General features: G+C 38.5%; 1 protein-coding gene across 1 annotated transcript in view; it reads left to right on the top strand.

Annotated features, from left to right (window-relative positions):
• Prkd1 (protein kinase D1) overlaps positions 1-22,375 on the top strand; it is a 284,174-nt gene that overhangs the window by 242,326 nt on the left and 19,473 nt on the right. The window contains exons 14-16 of the mRNA XM_029484814.1: positions 16,634-16,795; positions 17,381-17,479; positions 18,338-18,605. Coding sequence (XP_029340674.1) covers positions 16,634-16,795; positions 17,381-17,479; positions 18,338-18,605 — 529 coding nt within the window. The remainder of the gene's footprint in view (positions 1-16,633; positions 16,796-17,380; positions 17,480-18,337; positions 18,606-22,375) is intronic.

The raw sequence follows: 22,375 nt of genomic DNA, 5'->3' as shown, positions 1-22,375 counted from the left end.
ACTTTTGTAAGTTAATATTAATTTTTTTTTTGGTTTTTCAACACTGGGTTTCTCTGTATAGCCCTGGCTATCCTGAAACTCACTCTGTAGACCAGGCTGGCCTCAAACTCAGAAATCTGCCTGCCTCTGCCTCACAAGTGCTGGGATTAAAGGCCACCATGGCCGGCTAATATTAATTTTTGACCCAAAATTTTGTTCAAATTTTCAATTATATATCAATAACAAAGCAGTTTATTGTTCTGCATCTACCATTTCATTTAATTCCTTTTATTGAACTTTGCATGTAAATGTAACAGATTTGGATTTGCCCAGGCTCGTTAGTGTAAGCATATAATTTCAATACGTGGGTTAGGCTGAGGCAGTAGGATTATTAGGTGGACACCAACTTGGGTTACATAAGGAGACCTAGTAAAAGAAAGAGAGGTGAGAGAGTTTGATAGAGAGGGAGGGAGGGAGAAAGGGAACTAAAGAAGATGTGGACAACCAAAAATTGATGCCTTTTTTATATAGAAATATAACATTTTTCTGATTGCTACTTTGTGCCTTGGGGCAATAATATAACACAAAGATCTATTCACAAAGATCTTTGACTCTGTACCCACAACTACAGTTACAGCTGGTTCTTTTATTCATGACTTGGTACTTGCTATTCTGTGATCAGAAAAAATAATTAATTGCTGAGATGAGGGAAATAGCTAATAGGGCAAAGTGCTTGTCACAAATTCATGAGGACCAAAGGTCAGTTCACTGGCACCTAGAATAAAAGCCTGGGCATAAAGGAAACATGCTTCTATAATCCTGGCCAGTTGGTCTAACAAGTGAGAGAGCTCCATCCTCTAAGAGACTATGTCAAAAAATAGCATCTATAGACACACATGGATATATAAACAGGCTTGCACACCTGCACATACACCTGCACACAGAGACATACACACACACACACACACACACACACACACACACACACACACCCCACAGTGTTAACTTTGTGACATTAGGAATAAGAAATACCTATAAGTTTAACAAAAGACATCTTAGCAAACTAGCTCCTCCTTCTTCAGTACCACTCCCATGGGATCTTCTGGGGCATATTCTTTTGTAGATGAAGAACTCCCAGATGTGGAATAGGTGGCCTCCCACTTTTTGAAGAAGGTGCCTTGGCTTATATTGTTCCTGAAGTCTCAGAAGTGTCCAGGGCCTACAGGAGACTAGATTGTAGTGCTGCGTGGAGAAAAATAGCCCTTGGTTAGTTCTGCCAACTCTTCCTCTTGAGCTTGGTTTCTGACACTGGAAAGCAGCATATTTTAGTTTATTTATAGAAAGCCTTAAGTTAATGCAAGTAGAGTGTGAGAAAAAGCAGAATTCTTCTTAATTTTCCATGTATATTTTTCTGTGTAGATATCTGTGTAGTTGATCCTATTCAGTCATTAGAATTTTAAGCTATCAAGCTATTTTTGAGTAAAAAGTTGTTTTCATTACCTGTAAATACATTATTATTATTATTATTATTATTACTATTACTATTAGGGAAAATGTTAATGAGTATAGAGTTTAAAGTTGCTGCATAAAATTCCCAAGGGATACATTAATGTTATTTTGATTTCTTTTCATGGCAGCATAATAGGAATTGAAGGAAGGTTTATTATTATTATCCAGGATACTATAGTAAACTAATATATCTATATGATTCAACATTTTACATTCAAAATATAATTATAAATATAGGTATTGTGATATGCTTAATGAATTATAAATCTTCTTCTAAAGGTTGTTGAATGAAGATGAAATTTATCTGCAAGCATACTAATATCAGAGCATATACAAAGCTTTAGCTCATATTCATGAATGTAATTGTGCTTAATATGCTATGGTTTCTGTTTTTTTTTTGAAGTATATTTTTTATTTACAAATATAGTGAATAATACTAGAGTTTCCAATAATGATACAGCTTATGAAAAATCATTTGATATTATAAAACATAAAATATATATAGTAGAGTATATGTAGAATATATAGAACTTAGGGGAAAAATTCGTAACTCTTTGGTCCATAAATTGTATAACTTTGGATTGACAAGTCTATGGGCCTTTTGTCTATTCCTGTGATTTCTTCTCTACCCATCAGTCTCTGCTTTTCAGTCTTCATTGAACTTTGCTAGCTTAGTCCTTCCACAGAATTGATCAGTTGTTCCTTTACAAATCTACCTGCTTATTGCACCCTGTACTTACCAGATTCCATTTCTCCTTTCTGCCTGTTCCTCAACTGCCCTCTTAACCTCATCCATCTTCCAATCTGAGTGTCTTAGACAGAGCTGATCCTCATTCCCAGAGCAGGGTCTCCTATTTTCAAAGAGCCATCTATGATCATTTCACAATCCCCTTATGATACTTCACTGGAGGACTGATGCTTCTTGAATACTTCAGCCTCAATTTCCCTCAGAGCATCCCTACTTCATTGTGCCACCTTACCCCAAATTAACTTGAAAAACAAACAGCGAAATCTGAGGTGAGCTGTCTTATTCTCATATTGCCCTTCCCTTCATCTAATGAATCTATAGTTATTCACATATTACTGTGACAGACTTCCTTTCTTTAAAGAAAGAAAGGGAGGTCTGCTGGACCACATAGAAATGAATGAAACCCTTGAAGTTATTTAGAGTCTACTTGGGTTGTCAGGTATAATGGTCTCCAAATCAGAGATGCTGGAAAGTCTGGTGAAAACAATCATGGATCCTGACTGTGATCTGGAAATCAGGATACTACAAAAGAAGATGTGACGTTAGTAAAGTCAAAAGAAGCTGTACAGCTTTCTGATAAGCAAGCAAGTAGATGGGAGAAAGGGACAGTTCTCTGAAAATCCACCTCAGCAAAGAAAATATCCTTCTAAAATAACTATCGAAGTAGGAATCACATTAGAAATTTAAGAGTAATATTCAAGGGATTCTCATACAAATCTAAGCACAAATCAGTGAAGGCATGGACGGGAGAGAGGCATAGCTATAGTTTTCTAATAATATTATTTTTATTTGCATATAATATATAAAACCTGTGCAGTGTGCATGATGTTACTTGTATGTCTATTTTCTATTTTCTGGGCTATTTGGTATTGGTGTGCTCTTCCCTGGAGTAGACTATGTCTCCTGCTCTCATCTTTTCTTAGTTTCCTGTTAGTTCTTTGTCTATGATTAAGAACTCTTGTTTTCCCCCGCCCATATTAGCTTGAATCATTAGTTTCAGTCTTTGAATCATTGTTATTGGCTTTTAAATATTACATGACTTCTCTAATATTATATCCCTTGTCTAAATTTTACTAGGAGTTGTGTCCTTATTGGGGTTTGAAGATCTATACGCTTATCTTCAAGATACAGAGTATGTGGAGTTTGTCATTGAGTTGTCTTGATAGAAACTAGTCTTCCTATCCTCCAAAATTATAAAGTGAATCATTCATATAAAAATACTGATAATCATAATCCTATGAATTAAACCAGATTGTGGGTTAAAATCTACATTGTGCTGTTCATGTAGACTGATTGATGTTTTTAAAATTGTGATGTGATAGATTGATAGATAGATAGATAGATAGATAGATGAACACATGATACATATGTACAAACACACATATACATAGAAACAAGCATACATAGAGATAGATACATAGACTCTTTGTGGCTTGATAACTTATGTTTTAGGGTGGAGTAGCATTTCATTATCTGGATATGCCATGAGTTATCCATTCATCTGCTGAAGGATATCTTGCCTCCAAGTTTCAGCTATTGCAAGTAAAGATGGTTTTAAAAATTAATTTACAAGCTCTTTTGAATGTTTGAGTGTAAGTACCAAGGTGCATAATTGTTAGAGCGTGCAATCAAAGTATACATAGTTTTACAAGAGATTGTTACTGTCTTCCATGGTGGTGGGGGCAGTTTGCATTCTCATGTCTATGACCAAGAGCACTGCAACCCTACCTCCTCATTAGAATCTGCTGTTACTGATATTCAGGTGTCTACATGTACTTCTAACAGGTCTGTACCAATATGTTGCTTAATTTTAATTTCCTTGATGATATATGATGTATAGGGTTTTTTTTCCATCCTTTGAGAGGTGCCAATCCTTCACTCATATTTATTTTACTAATTTTTTTTATATCATTAAGTCTTGGAAACTCTTTGGATATATTTAGGAGCAATCCCTTATTTTGTTTTGTTTTTTTGTTTTTTCGAGACAGGGTTTCTCTGTGTAGCCCTGGCTGTCCTAGAACTCACTTTGTAGACCAGGCTGGCCTGGAATTCAGAAATCTGCCTGCCTCTGCCTCCCAAGTGCTGGGATTAGTGCACCACCACTCCCAGCAGGAGCAATCCCTTATAAAGTTAAATGACTCAATAAAATGACTCTTTTACAAATCTTTTCTCACAGTCCATGAGGTTTTTTTCTCATTCTCTTGATTTGCCTGAAAAATTCCTGATGCCGTGTAGAGAACGTGACATTTTATATTATCCTGGACACTAAAAAATCAAGGAAGAGCAGAAGAGCCTGAGAGATGAGAGGGTTTCTTCTCAGCATGCTGGCTTCCATTTGCACTTAGCTGTCTCTCCTTTTGTAAGGAAAGTAGAGGACTCATTATATTTACCACATCTCTGGAGCAACTCTGATATCTAAAACGTGATGGAAGCATTCCAGGCTTAGTGGACTTGAGAATGATTGAGTAGTGTCTGGGCATGTTCAAGGATATATATGAATGACAGCATTAAGCAACCTTTTAACTAAACATGCACTGATCTTGTTCCCCTCATCCACCCCTATACTTGCTACTGAGCAAATTCCACTTAGTAGAATGCAAGATGTTACAGCAAATTTCGCATAAGTGTATATGTGAAACAAACACTGGAGTGTTAATCATGAGATAACTCCCCAAAGTCCATGCCCTTTCTTGATGCAAAGATAAAGCATGTCTGTTTTCATTAACAGTTAAAAGAGGCTCTCCAGACTGTGGATAAAGCACTGCCATCCAGTGCAGGGTTTCTATGGGAACTCATGGGCCAGCTACCATGACATTTACATCTACCCCCTCAAAAATCCCCTCCACAGCAAAAGATCATTCATCAAACAAGATAGAAGGCCAGCACTAATATCTGCATTATACTATAACCTCCATATATAGGATGTGTACACCCCCACATATATACACACACATCATACCTCACACACATACATCACACACATATACACATATCACACACACACATGCAAATACACATACACATATATCACTCACACATCATACAAACTCAGGCATGCACACACGTACATCATACACTGGTCTGATACTGATTGCTGTTTCCCCATGTGCAATGCAAGACATAATATTTTTCTAGGACCTGGATAATTTATTAGACACTACAGCATGAATAGGCAGCACTTTGTTGTGCTCAGTGTGTGTTTTCCTAGGCAGATGAGCAAGTATCTCTTCACCACAGAGAGCACATAGACAAAGAATTCTACCCACGTCTCGCTTAATGAACCAATAAGCTTAAATAGGTTTATCTTCTGGAACTTGTAGACTATACCACTATAAATTTGTTAATTTTTTTCAGCAGCTATTAACTATTTATACACCCTCAAGGAGGGATGGATCCTATGTTCCCTCCCTTAAACAACCCTTGACTTCTTATAGCCTTAGAGAGAAATAGGTCCTTGTAGGCTTTCCTTACCTTCACTCTAGAGTTTCTAGTAGCAATACTGTGTAAGTCTCCTGGCTGCTGGCAATATGACTGGATAACACTCATGCCATGCCTAAGGACAGCCTTCCACATGTTCATATTTCACACACCATATTCAACTCCATTCATTTCAGTCATTACCCTCTGATTGCCTTTACTGTTTTTACCAGCCAAGCAGGGCCATACAGATAGGTACAACTGGCAGCTGCCTAAATCTGAACCTGCTCAAGATGTTTCCTAGCTTCTCTAGTCTCAGTGTATCAGCCTGGTGGGTGTCCTGACTATTGTTGAATACCCTTCTAGAACTAGGAAGGATTTTACAGTCTCATTTTCTGTACCACCCAGTATTCTCTGTACTACCAAAGTCTTGACTTTAAATTCCCCTACCAAGCTCTGGTAATGTCTTTCCTAGAGAACATATCCAAGGATGAGGACATTGGCATTGAGGATACTCTTTTGAGAACAATGAAGCAGCTAGAATCACCTAAGTGAACATCTGTAGCTCAGATGATTTTCTGTGACAACTGGGCTAAAGAGGAAGAGTGGCAGGTGATGCCATTCTTGTATTCTGGGCATAAAAACAAATGACAGGGTACAAATGACTTCTTGCATGCCCCATTCAAGCCAAATACCCTGGACTTCCTCCACACTTCCATGGAGGCCTCTGCCTTGCCAGGTCCTTTGTAGTGGACTTGGTTCTTGTACCCAAGATGATCCAGTATATACAAAGAAATGGTTTCCTTATCTATTGGCATTGTGAGGTGTAATCTAAAGGTGGGTAAGTAGTAATGTTATTCATTTTCTTGGCTTCAGTTCCCACCAACAGCCTCACTATCCAGGCACTTACAATCTGCCTAGAAAGTTTACACACTTCTACAATGTTTAGCAACTGCAAGAGTATAGGAATAAGGAATTGCAGGACCCTACTGCTACCACCACCACCCCTGTCTGCATGGGGATATTAATCAAAACAAAAATCCAAGTTCACTAGCAGGAGAGGCCTGTGCTCTACCACAGACTTTTCTTTATCATCCTCCTCCTCCTCCTCCTCTGCCTCCTCCTCCTCCTCCTCTCCCTCCTCCTCCTCCTCCTAAGGATTCCCATTGTCTTCTTCACATTCTGATCTCAAAATAATAGCTCATACTTTTTCTTTGAAAATGTCCCAAGCCACAAAGCAGAAGCACTTGGGTTTCAGTTTTACATGTTCTCAGGTTGAAGACTCAAAAAGCTAGAGAGATTCAGATCTCTTTCTAATTGAAACTCCCTGATTCTATTATCATTTCATTCACTCGGCTTGTTCTCATAGCCAATTAAATTTTCATAGCCATGATGCAATACTAGCATTTCTCACTAATGTGGGATAAGCAGCACTCAGAAATAGGCTTCTCCAAACCCAGTCATTTTTTTTCTCATATTCACACAACAGTCTACAACATTTAACAAAGAGGCTACCCATCCTGATACAAAGCCAATTTATGATGTCTGTATATATTTCTTTTTCCCTACTCCTAATAGGGATTTCCAGTTCTTCTATAAATTACTGGCCATTTATGTGAAAGCAATCCCAAGTAGCCTTGGGGCTGAGAACAAAGATGCAAACAGATGCAGGCAAAAGCATTCCATGCATGGTGGGTCTACAGAGAGAAATGTGGTCCTTGGTAGCAACAACAAGAGTAGATCCCTGTGCTTCCAGAGAAGTATGGTCACTTACATTGATTGAAACAAAAGTAAAAAGGGGATCACCCAGAGCAGAATATACCTGTCTTCTTGAGCTAATGTCACAGGGGGCTCATTATCAGTGATGACATCCAGTTTAAAAGCTTCATGTAATTCTCTCATTGTTTCAGCTTATTTATACCAATTTGAGGACCTAACAAGAAAACTGAGTAAGATAATTCTAGAGGGTCAAATTAGTTATAAGTCAAGATGGCTGCCATCATGTTGATCTGAGCGCCTACAAGACGCTTATAGACGCTTGAGTTCATTTACAAATAAAAAAGCAATAAGTAATATTTATTACAGATGTGTATGTAGTCTTTCCCTGCTTTCCAATTTTCCAGAGGGAAAAGGCAAAGATCTCATATTTCCAAATAAGTAATGAGGAATATTGTAGGCTGACTAAATAATGGTAGTTTGATATTAGAATTATAGACAATATATATATATATATATGCGCTATTTTGGTGGCATGAGGGACTCTATAGATACAATTAAAGACATATTTTTGAATGAGATGTTTCTTCCTAGACTCTGGTATTTGAATACTTGGTCCCCAGTTAGTGATACTTTGAAAAGAGACTTCAAGGATGCTTTTGAGGGACTCGGTGGAATAAGCAGTCCAACACCAATGAGAGTGAAAGAAAAGAAAATTCAGTGGTGGACTGATATCAGAACAGGTTCTGAAAGGCTTCAATTCTGGGTCCACTTTATGTTTTCATTTTATACTCTAAAACCACAAAGTGGGGCAGACAATCAAGAAAGACTTGTAGAACCATATATGGCAGTCAACAGGTTGTTAAGGGCAACCATTACCCATGTATTAGCTGTTTTTCCAGGTCAGTCTGCTCCAAGTAACAAGTGAAGTCATGGTTGGCAAATGGACAGTACAAGCAGTGCTTTAAGTAAATCACTAATAAATCAGTATATCAGTATCTAATAATTGGCTTTCTATACTTATTCCCCTTCAGTGTGGCCTTGCTAGAGAAAGTATTTTATTGGGGACCCAAGAGAGTTTAAAGCCTCTGGCCATTTGGAGTTCTCTGTCTCTCTCTCTCTCTCTCTCTCTCTCTCTCTCTCTCTCTCTCTCTTCATGTGCTTACTTTCGGAGATGTGAGGTCTCAGCTATTCCTGCCTCTGTGGCTTCTTACTCTCCAAGTCCCCTGATATGATGATGGTGGGCTCTTCTTATCCCCTCTGAAACTGTAAGCCCCAAATCAGCCCTTCAATAAGTTGGCCATGGTTATTTATCACAGCAGTAGAAAAGTTACTGAAGACAGGATTTGTATCACAAAGTGTATTGGGATATTGTGTCACAGGCCTGATATTGATGTTTTATGGAAGAAAGTGGAAGAATTTGAAATCTACACTGGAAAAGAAATGATAGAAGACTGTAAATGGAGCTTAGTGTGCCATTCTAGTGGGAGACTAGAGTAAGGACCTGGCTCAAGACGCTTCCCAGTGGAATAACTTTAACAACTGGGCTAGAGAACATTCTTGTGATATTTTGGAATACAGTGGGGATGTTTCTGACTTTATTCTATGAACTTACCTTTGACTAAATTTAAAAATAATGGACTGATTGCTTTGGTAGAGATTTCATTTTTGGCTAATATCAACTGTCCATGGTGATTATTAGTTATCATTCTTATGTTGGTCTACAGTGAAAAAGAGAAAAATGAGCAGAAAGAAATACAAATTTACAATTTGAAGATAATTAGAGTACCAGGAAATTTAGTGTTAGAACCAAGGCTTGTGCTTAAGGAGTGAGGCCTGACCTGAATTGGAATAAACGTTTAGGTGCCCTCAGGGTGAGATTACACCCAGGTAAGCTTCTAAGTTGAGAGAAGAAAGGCTTAAGGAACTTTCTGTTCCTAGAAAAGAACTACAAACAAATGTCCTGCAAATATGACCCAGTGTGCCAGGGTCCATCCCAAGCTATGGGCCAAAGTTGGAACTTGCATCCATGTCTATATGGTGGTGGATTTACAGTCATGAGGGATATATTAGTTTAAGAATTATGAAATCTTCCACCACAGTTCCAGAAACCTTCTGAGGCCAGGCAGAAAGTCTGGAGGACCTGAGAGGCCATTGGATGAAGCTCTAGAACTGAAGCTTGGGTTACACTGGAGACCCCAAGATATTTGAGATGCCAGAGCCAGAAGACATCAGATTGCTGTACACAGGGAGTAAAGCCAGCCCAAAAGGGAGATGTGTCTTAAAGGCAGCCAAACTGGAGAGGTGGGGCCATCTTTCATGGAGCTTAAGGATTTGGAGTTTCCCCTGTTAGACTTGGTCCCATATTTTCTTACCCTGTCCCCATTTCTCCCTTTTAGCATAATAATATATAGTTGTTGTCATTGTATTTTGGAAGTATGTAATTTTCTTTTTGATTATATACTGGCTTACAATTAAAAGAGTGTCTTGAATTTCAGAAGAGACTGAACTTTTAAGTAGTGTTAAGACTAATGACTATGGGATTTTTGTAGTTTGACTAAATGTATTTTCAGCATGATATGGACTTGAGACTATGGAGACCAAAGAATAGAATGCAGTGGCTTGAATGAGATATGGCCCCATAAGTTCAGGCATTGAAATACGTAGTGCCCAGTTAGTAACACTCTTGAGAGTTTTAAGAGGTGTATCCTTGCTGGAAGAAACACCCACATCACTAGAGTTTAAGAATATGTGCCATTTCAATTTTCTTTCTCTGCTTCCTGTTTGTGGTTTGAGATGTGAGCTCTCAGGTGCTGTTCTGAGTACTGTGTCTGCCTTCTATCATGCTTCCCTGCTGTAATGGCGATGGACTCTTATGTCACTAAAACTGTAAACCTAAAATAAGCCCTTCTTATTATGTTACATAATCATGATGTTTTTATCAGTTCAATAGAAAAGTAACTAACATAGAATAAAATAGGATGGTTATCTTATGTTAGTCAGAATAGTTTATGTTAGAATGATTGGCCTAAGCTGGCACATAAGTCCTTAAGTAAAGGGTCCTCTCCAGCTGGAAGCAGAGGAGGGACCAAACCCAGATGGGAGTTTTTGAATGTGAAAATTCAGCATATAATGAGTAGGGAAAGACCGGTGCTGAAGAAATTGAGCAACTCAGGAAGCTCAGGGCCTCCTGGCCTACAGCCACTAGGGAATGGGTACTGTCACTTCAGCACTTAGTCAACTTCCAGAATAAACTAGGAGGCAGGTTGTCCCTCAGAGACCCCACGTAGGAGAACGGTGCCCTAACAACTTAATTTCTGCACAGGGAATTCATATCAGAGAAAACAGAGGAGCTCATAAGATGTCTTTCCCACAGAATTATGAGGTTTTGGTTTATGGTGCTTTTACTATGTGCCAGCAGCAAGGAAATTGATGGGGAGATGGCAAAGATGAAGGGAGAGATTGTGGCATTTGTTACTATCCTGATGCAGGTCAAAGGGGATATCCTTATCATCATCAATATTCAGTCAGTGAATTAAAGAGGACATTATCACCCACTTATTTGCACAGTGTCAGAAATCCAAATTTGTGTGGGGATCCAAATTTGTGGGGACTACCTCCAAAGAACCTGCTCCAGACATGCTGCTTGTGGCCCTGAGGCTGTAAGTGGAGCCTTGCCTGTTCCAAGTTAAAACAGAAACCCAACAAAAGGAAGGGAGTTGAAACTGGTTTCTATTGAAAACAGGTACCACAATTAGTACTGTACAAATAGCCTGCTATTTTCCCTTCATCCTCAGGAAGATAATGAACTTAGGAATCATGTAAGAAAGAATGCCCATGATGGGAGGAGGTCTCATAGAAGAAATCTTTGACCCTTCAGCTTCAGCTGCCTTCCTGGTCTCTTTTTGGCCACTTTTCTAGTGCTTTTTAGACTGATGTGAAATGAAAACTACTCATGAATAATAATAATAATAAACATAGAACAAGCACACATCATCTAGATGAGAGGGAAAACATGGGTTTGTTCCTAAGAAAGAAAATGAACAGGTGTCAAAACTGCCATATTTTGAGGGCTGATCCCTAGCAAGTAAATGATAATGGCTTCTTCATATCCTTGCTATTAGGTAAATCAATTGGAACACATCTTAGCAATAACATTTCTGACATTTGACTCTATAGAATTAGTTTTTGTAATTAAAAAAAAAGCATTAAGTAGCATTTCATTATGTGAATCCAGAAGTTGCCTACTAAGAATTCAGTGAGTTGACAATGTTTTCTACAGATAAGAAATCACTGTATATAATCTGATGGCAGTATATCATCACCAAATATTACATATATATTAGCATACCTAAAATAAAATCATTTATATCATAAGGAATATTATTCAAGTAATAATAAAGTCAGGCAGTACACAAGGTTCATTTTTCCTTAACATCTAATATATTCCAGATGCTAGGCAGAGAGCTCAGTTGATTCAGTATGGACCCTAAGGAGATAGGTAGAGAAATGAAGTCAATAACAAGGTAATATAAATGCTATAGAAGAAGATTGTACCAAAGTTTCGGGAAAATGGAGAGGGGATCCAACTTAACAGGAGTCATTGAAAGCTTTCCAACAACTGCGTCTGTACCAAACCAATGGCCTCATGTAGGCTGAGGGGATAACAGGTGTGTGCGCTGGGGAACGAATAGCAGGGTGTAGTATGTGGAGAAGAGCAGATACTTCAAGAGAAGTGGTGAGCTGGGAGATGAAAGCAAACAGGGACTGATGGGTTTGCTGTTCTTTGCTGAAAGGAAGTAGGTAGTCTTGAAGCTAGTGATGCTCACCTTATAAACCAGAATCACCTTGGGAAACCCTAGTATCACTCCTTTCATGATTACCTTGAAGGAAAACAATCCCAAAACAAGATCTATTAACACAGCAGTAGGTTAAGGAAATATGTAAGAGTAAAACCTAGGTACACTGATGAGGACAAAGGCTAGGGGATCCGATGGAGAGAAGGAGTGGGCCTTCAGTTGTAAAGTACAGTATGTTTTTCAGAGAAAGGAACAAGTCTGTTTTTAGAGGAACCCTCAGGTGTTGGGCCTCAGGAATTCATTGGATACCAAAAGACGATAAAGATGGCAAATTTGGGTAGAAAGACACTAGTTCATTGTTGGAAATTCTTCAATGAATATATGTTCCAAAAGACAGATGGTTATAAGTTTCTGAAATTCAAGAGAGCTTCCAATCAAAGTGGATACCATTTTTAACCAGCATTTCATACTTTCCCCCACAAAATAACTTTTCCATATCTATCAAGGCATTATAAGCCATTTCCTTTTACAGCATTAGGTGATTATGACTTCTGGGACCACTAAATAGAGCAGAAATTGTAAGAGACCTTTAATTGGAAAATGGATAGAATGCTGTGATTTTTCTCAACACTGAATAAGGGCAGAAAAAGAGTCAGTCCCATACCTTTAACTGAAAGATCCTGACAGAATGTAAAAGGTCACAGAAGCCCTGAAATTGGCAAGATAGATGTCACTATTAGCAGAACTAGCTTCACTGATTTAGAAAAATAGAGGTGCACAATGCTCTGGCCACTCCTTGAACCTGTGTGTCTGCCAATATTTTGACCATTCCTTGAACCTATGTGTGTGCGCACTGATGAAGCCCATTGCCAGGTGTTTGTGATATTGGTTGCTGAGAAAGAGTCAGAAAATCTCCCCAGCAACCACAGCCCGGCCAATCCTGAGTTGCTACACCTGCACCACACTCTTTCCTTGTACCCCTCCCATACCCATTTCCTGAGAATAGACTTTGTTTAGATCTGGAAATCCCCTACTCTCCCCCTTGTCCTTTCCCCCCTGAGGGCCTATAAAAACTGGGACCTCTTTCCCCTTGAGGTCAACTCCTCTACCCCTGCGTGGGATATGAGTCATCCCCAGAGCTCTGGCTTTCCCGGAATAAAGCCTCATGTGGTTTGCAACAAGCTCGGTCTATCATGAGTTCTTGGGTGTCCACTATTGTCCTGAGGCCTGAGCGAGGGGCTCCTTTCAGAGTCTTTCATAACAATGACACCTCACACTCCTGATCTCTTCTATGCAGTGGGTTGTCCCTCCTTCGGTTCACCATGCTGTTTTGAATCCTTTGTCTGAATTTGTCATGTTTTAGTTTTTCCTATTGCAGTATGAACTGAATCACATAGCCTTCCAATGAAATAGTCAGAAGCCCTCACAGAAATGCTCTGCTCCTAAAATGTTGAATGCTATGTTCAATCTAATTTCTTTTATTCTCTTATCTCTAGCCCCTATGTGTTTGAATAGAATAGTGCAGAAGAGAGAAGGTGACAACATGGTAGTGATAGCTTATCACAACATAATGTCAGCAATAAATACTCTGGTTATAAAAGAAAGCAACTCCATTAACATTAAAGTAGAAGTGCTGAGGTAGCACTATGCAGGCAAATGTATACGAAATGTAGTGCACTCATGGAAACCAAAAGTGCAGCTTAGTTAATTCATGTCCTCATAACATGCCTTGCTTCTAGGAATGGGTATCCTTTCACTACACATAACTTTCTAGGAGCCTAGGTCAAAGAGATTCTTGTCTTATCTCCAAATGGTATTTCCTCCCAGCTTTCGAAAGCCCTTACATTCCCTCCATAGAGATGTCATAGTCTGCAATGTGTGAAAGGGCACCATTTTTCCTGTGATTGACCAAATGTTTCATTTCCTGAAAATTAAATTTCTGAAATCCAACAAACAGATGGTCAGAATCCTGCAGAATGTGGCTCTGCTGTGAAATGCATGCTCTAAATTCCTGCTGCAAACGTCAAAAGTTAGCAAGGGACTCTTCCTGTAGGCTATGTTCAGTCATTTTCAAAGTCAATTACATGGGACATCAGGGAGAAGACTTTCCAGGTCTATTCATGTTTATATTAAAAAATAACACTGATCAAGTCATCTAGGTATCAATTAATTACCATGTGTTCCATAATTAAAAATTGTATGTGTGGCATTGATTATACAGGGAAATAAAAGATTGATTTTTCCCCTATTTATATTTTTAAAATAATGTATTCTCCAGGCTAAATAAATATTTCGAAGAATATTATGTAGGAGCTTGGGTAAATAAGGTAGACCTGCTCCTTTTTATACATTTTTTTTTCTCGAGACAGGGTTTCTCTGTGTAGCCCTGGCTGTCCTGGGATACAGCTCACTCTGTAGACCAGGTTGGCCTCGAACTCAGAAATCTGCCTGCCTCTGCCTCCCAAGTGCTAGGATTAAAAGTGTGTGCCACTACTGCCCAGCTACATTTTTTTTTCTTATCAGACATAAAAGATTTGATCATTTAGCTCAGTGGGACCATAATAAAACCAATCCATGAGGAAATATTACCTTGTCTCAAGAATACATTATAAATCATCTAGAAAAAATAACTGGGCATGGTAGCTCACACCTATACTCCTAGCACTAAGAAGAGTGTGGCAAGAGGATTGTTATGACTGCGAAGCTAGCCAGAGTTACATAGTCAGTTCTAAGCCAGACTAGGACATAGTGTAAGACCCTGTCCTCAATTGTTTAGAAGACAGTGCTGACTTTGGGGAAGAGTTTTCAGCTTTCACTTAATGCATTCTTTAGGAAACCTATAAAGCAGTAGACTGTTGTAAAATGAAAGCCAAGGGCAGTGGAAACATGAGTTTACATTTCTAAAATGTCTTTTCTACTTTGGTATGTATGGCCTTTACTTGGATATTGTCTTGAATAAGCTGCTTCTTTTGAAATCTGTATCTTTATCTACACCTCATGCCATTTGTAGAGAAATAGCAAAAAAAAAATCCATTAGTCCGTTTTATAAAAATACTTAAAAGTGGTCATTTGTAGAGTCCTTCTGAGTTTGCAATGAACATGCCACAAAGCAGATGACAGGAAAACCTTAGTAGTCTGTTCCAAATTTCAGTCCTAAGACATTTTGGGAATCTTTCCAGTCTATGTTATATATACTAAGCCCCACCCTGAATATAGGTCTGTTAAAGCCATGGTTTGGAATAGGGAAAGGAAGAACTGATCTGTCAGTAGAGGGTTATTTAAAGCACTAATAACTTGTGTAGTTTAAGAAGCATAGGTAGGGATGCTTACAGATTGACACGTTCATTCAGATTACTCACCTAGCAAAGTGCATTGCTGTTTGTCCCTCTTTTATTTTCCATTGTACCTGTTCCTCACCTAGACACAGAGCTTTAAGGAACCCAGGTTTCCCAAAACACTGGAGAAAGATATAGTTAGATGAAATAGAGAAAGTAATTATATGCTTAGATAAGATGGTGCACATGGCAACTTTGTGGAGAATCAGAACTTCTGCACAAACATATTGTGGCTTCTTCTGTGCCCATTTTTTTCTTCCTGTGGTGGTGGGGTTGTTAATTTTGTTCATGATGCGTTATGTTGATATTGTCATTGTTTCTCATTGACATACAGATAAAATATGCCATTTCTGTGTGCTTTTAGGATTTTATTGTTTTGTACAAAAGTACATAAAAGTCAGTTAACTAAAGGCTTTAGTTGTGCCAGATCATCACGGAAATTTAACCATCAAAGAGGGAATAATATAATACTCAGAAGGAATTGTATGTGACAGCATATCAGGCACAATGTAGCCTTTCATGGCTACCCACTACTCTGTTGTGCCAACATTTATCATATGGTTAAGCCATGAAGGACCCCTGCATAGTGTGCTGTTTTGACCAACTAGGGGCTCACCTATTCATAGTGATCTTCACTCTGTAACAGCTTCTGCCTCCTACGACAGCTTGTGGGGCCAAACAAGTCTGGCAGATCCTGCCTGAGATGTTCCTTCAGTCAGTCATGTGCACTCCATGTATAAATTGTATCTCTTCTGCATGAAATATAAATCATATAGATGTGCCCTAGTATGGTTTTTAAGACAATATGCTGAATATTGGAGATGATCCTAAGAAATTATACATATCTCAATATAGTATTCTAATTAAAACCTAATTAGCAATTCACCATGCTAGAACTTAGTTTTACAGTATAGAAATAACTTCACTATGCATAGATAATAAAGATACATTTTTTGGAAACATTAGAATTTCAAAAATATAAGGCGGCACATGTGGAATTTGGAGGTGCTAAGAATCTTAAGTGTTGGTTTCTCCAAGCTTTAAGCTTCAACAGTTTCATGTAATCAGTGAGCTTGCCAAACAGTATCAAAAAACTCATTTTCTTCAAGTGCTTTATTTATCTTTAATAGAACCTTCATCACCCTGGTGTTGTAAATTTGGAGTGTATGTTTGAGACGCCTGAAAGAGTGTTTGTTGTTATGGAAAAACTCCATGGAGACATGCTGGAGATGATCTTGTCAAGTGAAAAGGGCAGGTTGCCAGAACACATAACGAAGTTTTTAATTACTCAGGTAAGAAATCAATTAGAGACAGGAAAAAAAAAAAAAAACAGTGTTCAATATCAGATGTTATCACTGTTTAACTATAGCTCTCTAGCCTTGTTGGTTGGTCTCGCTTTCTGATCTAAACTACACTAGAAAAGATTGCAAGGGTGAAGTATATCTTCTTACTTACATTTTTGCCGTGCAGAGTCCAGCATACCAAATTAGTAGCATTTAAGCTGACCTAAGCATTAAAGCTAGTCTTGAAGTTTTAATAATACCATGGCTTAGACCTAGTTCAATGCAGATAATTAAAGCAGTACTTTCTGTACCTTGTGATGAGTTTCTTTTCCTATACCCGTGTTTGCTGCTATATAATACCATGAGAGAGTAAGCTACTTCTTCCATGGATTTTTCCCTAGCAACCTGCTGTGTTAACTATAGACTTTTTGAGTATCTTGAACATACAGCCGAGAATGGTCATCACAGGGTTTCTTGATATTTCAAGTTTATGTCGCATTTCATTTCAGTCATATCTTGAAATTAGCTATATATCCTGAAATGAATTAGTAATATCATAAAACAGAGTTACTTAGATGATTCTCTTCTTTACAGATACTAGTGGCTTTGCGACATCTTCATTTTAAAAACATCGTTCACTGTGACCTCAAGCCAGAAAATGTGTTGCTGGCATCTGCTGACCCTTTCCCTCAGGCAAGTACAGAGCCACCTTTAGCAGAAAACCAGCTTGAAAGCTGGCTCCATGCAACCTCTCTGCACCTATTTCCCCCTCCTTAAACCCAGAATTGCTGGAAGTCTCCCCTGAGCATTTCCCTTCCCTCGCTGCCCTCTGTTCCTGGACCACACTGTGTCACTCACGCCTCATGAAGCTGTTCTGCTAATACTCACCTGTGCTTTCTCTATCTGCTGTTGGGCTGCATGGACAAAGGTGGACCCCCACTCTGGGTTGAAAGCATGACCTGGACACTGAGGATACCTTAGGATCCCAGAGATGCTGGCTACCTTCTGAGGCTGGGGACAAGGGCAAGCTTCCCTTTCTTACACACAGGGATAGGGAAAAAAACCTGACCTTTTTCTAGGGACCCTAAGTCTGCAATACTTTGCCAGGTTGAGTGTCTGGCTTTGCTGTGCTAACACATTCAGGTCCTGCCTGCTGGCCAATATGGAGCTAATTTTGATAGTCACCATAGATTACTTGAGTCATCTTTCTACTTATTCCTCATTCTTCACTTACATAAGTCTCTGGAATAAGGTCACCATAACCAGTTTGCATGATTTCCTACCTACTGACCAATTCTCAGAATGGATCATATTTTATTTCCATATTAATCTTTTGATATTTGGGATAGGAAGGAGTTTTCAGAATACTTTCATAAATAAAAACCAGCTTTATCTTCTTATATAAACTACTTTATTCAAAATTAGAGAATAGAAGGTAGCATTTCTTTCTACCAGGAACAATTAATATCTGTAGAATACATTTATACTCTGGCAGCATCGATGTAATGTAAATACAAACTCACTGTTTGAACAAATTCTTACTGTCAACAGGTGAAACTCTGTGATTTTGGTTTTGCCCGGATCATTGGAGAGAAGTCTTTTAGGAGGTCAGTGGTGGGTACCCCAGCCTACCTGGCACCTGAGGTTCTGAGGAACAAGGGCTATAACCGCTCTCTGGACATGTGGTCTGTTGGGGTCATCATCTATGTGAGCCTGAGTGGTACCTTCCCTTTTAATGAAGATGAAGATATCCATGATCAGATCCAGAATGCAGCCTTCATGTATCCACCCAACCCATGGAAGGAGATTTCTCATGAAGGTAATTCCCTCACTCCAAAGGTGGCATTGACTTCAATCTTCAGTATTGGGCATTCAATTGTATTTTTAATTATTAATGTGAAGAAATTCTCATTTTACTCACTGGAGTAGAAGCAAGCAAAAAATTTGTTTTAAAGTGGGTTAAGCAGAAACAAAAATCAAACTCGAAAATGTCTTTTGATGAAATGTGTGTTTACCAGTAAAGAAATGGGACGTTTATGCTAAAAAGAAAGTGAAACAGCCAAGAAGAATTGTTCCCATTGGGCATGTTGTCATGGATGTGACAGCAGTGAGTCTTTACTGGGGTTTTAAATTATGCTTTTTTTGAAGTCTTACCAACACAAGTTATGACATTGACATTTTTATTATCATACTGTATCCATTAATATTCTAAGCACTTTCTCTCCTGTCTTACTTTGTGTGGCAGCGGAGAATGAATATTTTATTTTGCCACTTCCTAGAACTGTTAGGGCTCTGCGGTTGTTCATATGAGAACATCCGTATATGTGAGGATTCCTTCAGAATAGGGTGCCTTGGCAGGCTTACAGTATTTAAATTTATATTCTTGTTAATCCATACTTGTCTCCTCATAATGGACTCGTCTTACTTTAAATGGCAGTGGCTGGTGGGATATGATTAGTTCAATGCTTTAAAAGTAGTTCTTCAGTCAATATCCTTTGGGGTTCATTTAATTCTCATTACAATCCTATAAAGATAGGTGTTGTTTTTAAATATGTATCATAAAAACTAAGTGTAATAAGTGATAACAGGCACCCAAATCACCCAAAGCTAGTGAGTGGCAGGGCCAGAACGCACAGGCAGTGTGAGCATGCTTGGTTGGCCACTAACCCTGGATTCTTGGTCAATTCTGGGTGATACGTAGTTCAAAGTTCACAGTAAGTATTCAGATTTCACCATTTGTGTAAGATGACACATTCATAGATAGCCCTCATACTGATATCTATTCATTAATGAATACATTGGTACAGACATGGGAAGACTGTAGGTAAACTGCTGAAAATAGATGAGCCCCTTGATACTGATGGTGTTAAATGGCAAGAGCTAACTCCATTGTTCTAGCTTTAGTGGTTGTTTCCATTAGCAAAAACCTTTAACGTACCCTTAATTTCTTGTAAGTTATAGTTGGATGGATATATCTTAAAGGAATCTGGACTGCCTACAAAAGATCTGTGGTTTATGGCTAACAAATTAAGGAATTAGAAAAGGGGAAACTGAAGTGTAATAGTGATTCTTTCCCAGTGAACATGTTTCTTGTTAGAAAACATTGCCAGTTAGACAAGGTTACCCCATGCTACCTTTATGCTGTTGCCAGATGCAAATGAAAAAATTCCCTCCATAACACCAGTCAGACATTTTCCTATTTATATCAATGGGAGCAGAAGATAAAGACATAGATATTAATGGCTTTAAAAAACAGTAATTAGGAAATCCCAGTTTATACCCACAATATCTGTCAGAATAGAATATAAAAGTGTGTTTCTGAAACAAATGTAGCTAGGGTAATGAGTTATGCATTTAGAAAGATGGTCATTTATTTTCTTAAATTTTCAGCTAAATTTAAATTCACAGTCTCCAAATTTAGAGAATGGAGATTCACTATAGTTTAGTTAGTCAGAGCTGCATTTTCAAAAGAGATGTAGAACTAACTCATCACTGAAGAATGGAAAAGATAATCTGAGACATTTTAGTAAAGGGAACTATCTAGAATAATTCAAAATCCATTTGTAGTTGACCAAGAAATACACATTTTATTTGACTGGGCCAAGCTCAGAAGATTTCCTATCACCCAGGCCAGGAGATAGTAATACCAGCCCAGGAGGAAAAATGAAACTCTCTTTCCCCAAAAAGACTGAGCATCAACTCAGGAATAAACTGGCCCCCATCCCCATGCCTGCTCCTGGTCTTTCCTTGATGGAGAAGCCCTAGAGATGTAGTAAATGCTTACTGAGGTCTGGATGGCCAATGAGTTATTTCTGTGCCTCAATGACTTATGGTTGAGTAAAGAAAATAAAAACCTAAATTGTGTCAATATCAGTTGAAGTGTCACAAGGCATTCTTTCCCACTGTCTTACTGAAAGTAAACAATTCCCTGATTACAATCTTCAGTGAGACTAGTAATTTAAAGCATATTGACACTGACAAGCATACAAGAAAACTAGAACTTGGTATGGTGAACACAACTATATTAGACCACTAAGAAGTCTCGTGATACTTCAAGCCACATCACAATCACTGAAATCCAGATACTGTGAAGTGAGAAGCAAGGCAATGTCATGATTACAACAGCAAAAGTCAGTAATCTAGTATCTGAGATACAGTTCAGATTGACGCTATAACCAATCATTATTTGCCATCTTTACTTAATGACATTATCTGTAAAATGGGGTCATGATTCCTACCTACACTATAAGATAATGTGTTGCTAAGTTCATGTCAATGCATGCTAGAGTCATATGAGAAGTGGAAACACTAATTGAGAAAATGCATCCCCAAGACTGGACAATAGGCTAGCCTGTTGAGCAGTGGATCAGGCCATCCCTCTGCAGATAGTCCTAGGTTCTATTTTAAAAAAGAAGAAGAAGAAAAAGGGATCCACAGGGATCAAGACAGTAAGTAGTACTCTTCCACGGCCTCTGCATCAGCTCCTGCCTACAGGTTCCTGCCCTGCTTGAGTTCCTGCCTTCACTGTTTTAGATCATGAACAGATATATGGAACTGTAAGTGTAATAAACACTTTTCCCCCCAAGTTGCTTTTGGTCATGGTGATTCATAAGACCAATATTAACCCTAAGACAGGTAATGATGAAGACTGAATGAAATAAAGCCTTAGAGGCATCTACACAAACTCGGATAGGTCCATCCAAGCTTGTGAAAATTAAGTAAGTGTACTACAGAACTCTAAGATAAGCAGTTGGTGTCACTGGTAAACAAGAAATGGACTCAGTAAATTCAGAAACTATATGCAAACTTCTCTTTTAAAATTCTTTAGGGCTTTCTTTAATAACAGCTTTCAATAACAAACTTACAGCAAGAAAATAAGGTAGTGTATTGAACCTCAATTAGGGAATATAAAAAGTAAACCTTAGATTGAGCTGGTTCCTGCAACCCACATTTTGTTTTCCCACTCTCTCAAAGCTGCTTTATTTTATGGTAACTTTCTTCTCAGGTTATCTTTCTTGTGGTCCTAATTCTGCTCCTGCTTGTCCAAGCTTTTCTGCTCCTGACTGCTATCATTGGTCTCAAATGGAAGTTAGCATATTATGGAGACAGTCTTCGAATTGGGTACCAATTATCTCTGCTCCTGTCCCACCATATCCTTGGAGTGATCACTCAGTTATCCCCCAGAGTTGCTAAAGCTGATTAAGAAAAAGAAAGGAAGCAACTGCAGAAAAAAAAAAAAAAAAAGAATAAATAAAGAAAAGAGATCCTGAGCTAAAACCAAAATCAAACAGAAAGGCATTAACAGGTGGGAAAACAGGATTTGTGTGTGGGGTGCCTGTGTGTGTGTGTGTGATCATATATTTTTTGGAAAGTGGGAAATAGCACAGCACAAGTTAACAAACTGAAGTGAAGTCATAAGACTAGCTCACACTTAAATAGAATCTGCCCTAGAGCTACACACTGAGCATGCTTACCAAGCACGGATTCATACATCAGCCCCTAACCTTGAAATAGATACTCCTTTTTTTAGGTATTTTCCTCATTTACATTTCCAATGCTATCCCAAAAGTCCACCATACCCTCCCCCCA

The sequence above is a fragment of the Mus caroli genome, chromosome 12 (genome assembly GCF_900094665.2).
Source record: "Mus caroli chromosome 12, CAROLI_EIJ_v1.1, whole genome shotgun sequence".
Lineage (NCBI taxonomy): Eukaryota > Metazoa > Chordata > Mammalia > Rodentia > Muridae > Mus > Mus caroli.
This window is presented reverse-complemented; position numbering and strand designations above follow the sequence as displayed.